The 6,000-nt window shown below is 41.3% G+C and overlaps 1 protein-coding gene across 1 annotated transcript in view; it reads left to right on the top strand.

The window, feature by feature from the left end:
• The first annotated feature begins 2,226 nt into the window (after positions 1-2,226).
• The window catches only part of glra4a (glycine receptor, alpha 4a), a 44,378-nt gene continuing 40,604 nt past the window's right edge, over positions 2,227-6,000 (top strand). Inside the window, exon 1 of the mRNA XM_056382116.1 lies at positions 2,227-2,603. Within this exon, the coding sequence (XP_056238091.1) occupies positions 2,536-2,603 (68 nt within the window). The 5' untranslated portion in view covers positions 2,227-2,535. The remainder of the gene's footprint in view (positions 2,604-6,000) is intronic.

Below are 6,000 nucleotides of genomic sequence, written 5' to 3'. Positions count from 1 at the left end.
TTTTTCAGTCCTTCATAAGAACAGAGAAATCTAATGCATCTTTAATACCCATGCCTCAGTGAAAGACGAACAAGGAGATTGAATAACTATATAAGGTAAAGGTTAATCTGCTCTGTTTTCCCATATAAAGAGAACAAGAAAAGGGTGACACCTCTGCCTGCTTAGGAAACACTAGATCTGCTGGGTAGAATCCACTTGGGAAGAGAAATGACTGCAACACAAGCAATTTAATGGTCAAACCCTGTGAGTGATGTGTCACATTGTGCTACTGCCCTGTGATCACTATTACAGAGCCTTTAATGGATACTGAGAGTGCAGATATACTGATCTATATCCTGAGTCAGTGCACATCTGAAACATACCTAGGAGGTATGTAATCGACACAGATTTACTCTCCAGTGGCAGAGACAGAGCTCATTCCCACAAGTAGAATAATGGTGGACTTGTTTGAGAAGTCCACCTGCTTTGAGATGTCGGACAAGGCCTCGTCATTTGTGGAATGAACTCACTGAATTGTCAATTTAAAAGTAACAATATCCGGAAAAAATTCCATTAGTGTCTTTATACTAAAAAATCATTTTCTCTGATACTAAATGTATCAGTTGGGTGGAGCGAATATGCATGTTGTTACGTAACTTTCATGCCGGAGACCAACATTTCCACCCAGTACATTTCATTATTGGCTTATTATATTTTATTGCTATGTTCTGTCTCTATCCTAAACCAAGCAGCTTTAGGTGTCCAACCTTAAATCCACATTTATAGGACTGGACATGTCTAACTTTGGTGGCTGCTGCTGGTAGTAAAATAAGACACAGTAGCAGAAAGCAACGCACACTGTTCCCACCAACCCAGTCAAAGCCATGTTGACTGCTACCATAAAAAAAATTTCTTTTAAACACTTTCTGTCTTTCACAACTACATAAACTTGCTCTACATAGTGAGATAATGAAAAATAAATTGCCTTAAGGGGAACATTAATTTATTTATTTGGCCATTCAGGGTCAGGAGAACAAGCTGATGAACTCCATCACGTGTGCTTACAGGCGCTGGGAAATACTACTGCATATGTGAAAAAAAGTTGTATAAAGGCCTTTGTGGCTTCAGAAGGAGCTGTGTGCAGTCTGATAAATTGCCTCAAGTTATGTCACTAGAGTCAGCGTCGTTTGAAGAGTAAGAAAAAAGGAAAAAAATCTGGCGGTGTGGCATTAGAAAGAAGGGAGCTTATGCCAGACCTCTGCAGCCTGAGCTCTGCTTGAGGCTAGCAGCTCGAGGCTACATCAGCCGCACCTATTGCAGCATGGGTAATGTAGGAGGCTTTGAATAAAAAAAGGTGATGTCGCTGGTTCTGCTGCATCGATTTTGCCAGTTATTTATGCAACTGTCCAACGTGAGTAATGTTATATTGCTAAATTCATGTAGTAGCCTATTCTTTAAACTAAATGCTGTTCTGGCAAATATGTTAGCATATATTTACCTATTTACACATAAACCAAAAATGGAGTAACATTAACATTCATTTGGAGTCATGTTTAGTGGCCAGAAAACCAAAACAATGAGCTGAAAGACGATAAAACACTCGGTGGAGCTGACGGAAAGTTTGCAGTTATATAATTATATAATACATAATTCTCTGTGGGTTTCTCACTGAGAAATTCCTTTCATATTAAGCTTATACAAATTGATTAGTGCAGCTTTAAATCGTCCCCATGTGTAAAAAAAACTATTTCAACATGCTCTGCCCTCTGGTGGCCTGAGACCTGAACCTAAAATCTCAGAATTTACACTGACGTATAGAAACCGACTGAATTCACTCCCAGTCTAAAACTTTCACTCACCACTTTAAGCCCATTACACCAGCTCTATATAGGCTCTACTCCTAACCCCAAACCCGATCTCCCCCTTCAACATTTCCTGACTGAATTTTCAGTTGGTGTTTCACTCCAGACTGGTCATCAACCAGCGTGTATTCAACATTGCAATTTAGCTCATCATCACAGCCATCACTCCCTCCATCCTGATTAAGGCTAATTACACATGAGGAAGACATCAAAACAAAAGCTACTGTTCCTTTAAATCTTCACCCCTTTTTTAATTTTTTTGGAATGAGGGGGGGATGACACGAGAGAGAGAGAGAGAGAGAGAGAGAGAGAGAGAGAGAGAAGAAAAAAAACTGGCGAAACCACACTTTAAGAAAAAACACACAGTGACAAGCAAACCGACACTCCCCTTCAACACAAGCAGCAACTGCCTGACTGACTGACTGACTGACTGACTGCCTGACTGACTGACTGACTGACCAGAGCTGTCCAGCTGCCTGAAGCAGAGAGCCTTGCTGTGTGGATGTGTGCAGCCCTCTGTGGACTTGGTGGGAGGGGGGAGAAGTTTCCCCAAAGACAAGCTTGGATCACTGAGAGAGACGATGCCTTCCTCCTCTAACCCAGTCTCACAAGCTGCTCAGTGGATTTGCTGATTCCCGAAATTATTTTCTGCAAGTTTATTCAGTCGGACTGAGGAGAGATTTTGAGCCAGAGGATGCTCCCACAGGTCATTCGGATTCTGTATGTCTTGTCTTTCTGCTTTTTCCAAGGAGGCTTTATCAGGTGAGGCGCATTAACATGTATTATTTTCTTTGTTGTTTATGCGAGTTGTTTTCTCTCTCATTTACTGCTTTACATCAACTTTTCGACGCGCAGAGTCGACGCCACTGGCTGCTCACATCACATTTATCATTTTAAAGAGTTTTACTTTTTGAACTTGATACGTAGATGAGAGAAACAACGTGGAAAAAACGTCTTTAATGACGGTGTGAAGGAAAGGTTTGAGGTTACCTTCAGCTAACTAATCTTCAAAAATACTGGTCACATTTAATTAGATATTAAATGAGAAAAGCCGAGACGTTTCCTTTTATAAAGCGGAGCATGCGAGCAGAGATGGGCATGATTATCAAAAAAATAAAATAAATAAATAATAATCCAGGTCTTTTACGCACGGCGCAAACTCTGATCCTTCAAATCACAATTTGATACCATGGTCGCAGTTTGTAAACAGATAGCAAATGCAAATTAGTAATAAGCTTTCTGGCACTAATTAACGATTGAACAAAATATCTCACACTGTTGCCTTATAACCTGTCCTGGCCGCAAACTACCTGTGGAATTCCTACTTGCATTGCACGGTTGATTTAGTGGCTTTTAGAGGAGGTTAAAAGGTAGCGTCAAGACTCCAGTGAATGATACGATATTCATGGGGTGATTAACAATTTACCAACAACATGTGAGTAAAGAGCTCATTGGGAAACAACCCATCCGTTGCCTTTAAAACCTGAGAGATGCCACGCATGCTAAACATCTGGATTCATGTTTCCAGAATATGAGAAATCGAGTTGAGCACGCATGGACCATGTGGTGTGACAGGCTCCAGCCAGTGTGTATTCAGCGTGTCTGGGGACAGGCAAAAAAAAAACACCTCCCTCCTTCTGTCTTTCTCTCTTGCTTTCCACTAACACACACCTCATGTCTTTCTTCCTTCCCACATTCACTCACTCAGACTGTCTCACAAGCAACCCAAGCTCCCTTTTCCCTTCTTCCTTCCTCCTTCCATACATCCTTGTCCCCTCCCCTCTTGGTGGCAAAAACTTTTATTTGCAGTGAACATTTTCCCTATTTCATGCCCTGCCAACCTCAGGTGTGAGCTGAAGGGAATTAAGATCTGCATAATCCTGGAGCGGAACAGAGCCGTGACTCTATGAACCCAGGGGCAAGGAGAGCAGCTCTTAGCCCGGAGAGCAGTCAGCTGACAGCATGTCCTCTTGAGAAATTATATACTCTCCTACCAGCCTCTCTGCTCCCAATGTACGGAGGGAATGAGAGGGAGGAGGGTAGCAAAAAGGAAGGGATCGAGAAGGAAGAGGAGGGCAGGTGTGAAAGACAGGCAGGATCTGATAGGGGTGTGGTGAGGTAGGGGGAGGGATGGTTGGTGAAAATGGGAATGGAGCAAACTGGGATGAAGAGAAATGCGAGGGTGATTCATTTAGCTGGAGGCAGCGAGGAGATTAGTAAAGTGGAGGACGGGCTGCGAGATGGAGAGAAATGGTTCAGATAGGAAAGACGAGATGAGATGGAGAGAGAGGTGGGGGGTGGTGGTGATGGTGTGGGTGTGAGGAACAGGAACTGTTGTAAAAGATGTGAAAAGAAGATTGTTATGTAAAATAGACCACAAGCTGGATTGGTATGATAGGTTTTGGACTGGATTGTTGTCAGCAAGAGGAAATGAGAAACAGGAAACGAGGCTGCAATAAATAACAAAGTTCATATCGTAGGTATCATAAGAGAGGGTGAGGGTTAAGAGTGTGTGTGTGCGTGTGTGCGTGTGTGTGTGTGTGTGTGTGTGTGTGTGTGTGTCAGAGACAGTGGACAGTGTTGTGTCGTGTTTTGTAGGTCTGTTAGACTTGAATGTCAGCTTTTTCTACCACTAGACTTACTTGCTTGTGGGATGTCTCTGCAGGTTTTGTTAAGCGTCCTTTTCCAAGGAAGAAATACAATATAAAAACATTAAAACTGCAAAGTTGTCAATTTATGTTGCACTGGCTGTGATAGCTGCTACAGTGTGAACAGGTTTGTTGGTGTAACTGGTTGAAAATTTAATTTTTGTTCACTCTTTTTTTGATTCTTTTCTCTTTCTTTTTCTGTGCCGATTCATCAGATTAATTCATTTAGGGCTTGACTCGTTTAAAGTTAGGGTTGGGTGTCAGTTGAACTTTTCTAATTCGGGTGCCGATACACTAGTTACTAAAAGATATTATAAATACATGGATATTATATTTGATATGTTACATTGAGAAATATAGACACGTTTTCTAAAGATTTTTTTTCTTTCAACAAAAGAATAAAGTCTGAATTCTGAAATATTAAACATTGTCAAGTCAGTTTTGAAGACACTTTTACAGTATTTATTAAGCCCAAAATCAAAAAGCACACTGTTGGAGCCTATATGAGTGTTATCATTTTATGGTTTAGTTAATAACTGGGCACTAGCATGGTCAGTAGGGGGCAACAACATGGCTATGGTGGTGGTACTCACCATTACCCTAAAGCACCTGCACTGAAATTGTGCTACTCGCATTTGCTCTCTATTAGGTTCGAACATTATCCCTAAAGGCAAAACTAAAAAACTATAGCGGCTGGGAAGTTTTGTTCTCTCTAAAAGAGATTGTGTGTCATCAATATAAAATCAACCTCAAACTGTCACACATGCTGATCTCACCAGTTTGGGAAATCACAGCAGTGGACACACAAATTGTTCAAATGTGTCCGTGTCCCCTGGTCATCTGATGTGTATCTGTTCGCTGGCAAATTGAGAGTGAAGTGCAGTGAATTGCACTGGAGTGAAGGGCAGAGAAACGCACCAAGGATCCCTTTTGTCCTTGCCTCCAGTCAGTGAGAGATCATGAGTAAGAACTGGAAATATCAGAGAATGAGTCTTATCATCCAGTGGAGCTGGGTCCTCACATGCCTGATTACTGGGTGTCCACTTCACGGTGTGTGTGTGTGTGTGTGTGTGCATGTGTTTGTGTGCATATGTGAAAGAGAGAGGTGGATTTGCTGGAGACCTACTGTCTTTCCCTCCTAGCTATAATGAATATTTTCAAGTAGCTAATGGCTTAACTTGATGATAAACTTAAAACACATCACATGTTCAGAAAGTGGGTCAACATTAGAATTATCGAAATAAACAAATTGCAAGTGACATCTTTGGAACTTGGAAGAACTTTAACAAAAATTGCTCTAACCCAGTTCAGGATATAACAAGGCAAGTTATTTTTTGCTTTACTGAGAGTCCTCACAGCATTGCTGAGACATGCTGTGTTTCTCACATTTGGTTTTAAATATGTGGAATTGTTTTAATGTACTGTCACTGGGCTTACAGAAAAAGAATCTACCCCAAAAGTGTGAACATTGTTAAAAACCATTTGAGATTTGCATTTCTGGTCCTATTTTG

This window comes from Seriola aureovittata, chromosome 8 (assembly GCF_021018895.1).
Source record: "Seriola aureovittata isolate HTS-2021-v1 ecotype China chromosome 8, ASM2101889v1, whole genome shotgun sequence".
NCBI lineage: Eukaryota > Metazoa > Chordata > Actinopteri > Carangiformes > Carangidae > Seriola > Seriola aureovittata.
The sequence above is the reverse complement of the archived record's forward strand: the minus strand, read 5'-3'. Positions and strand labels throughout refer to the sequence as shown.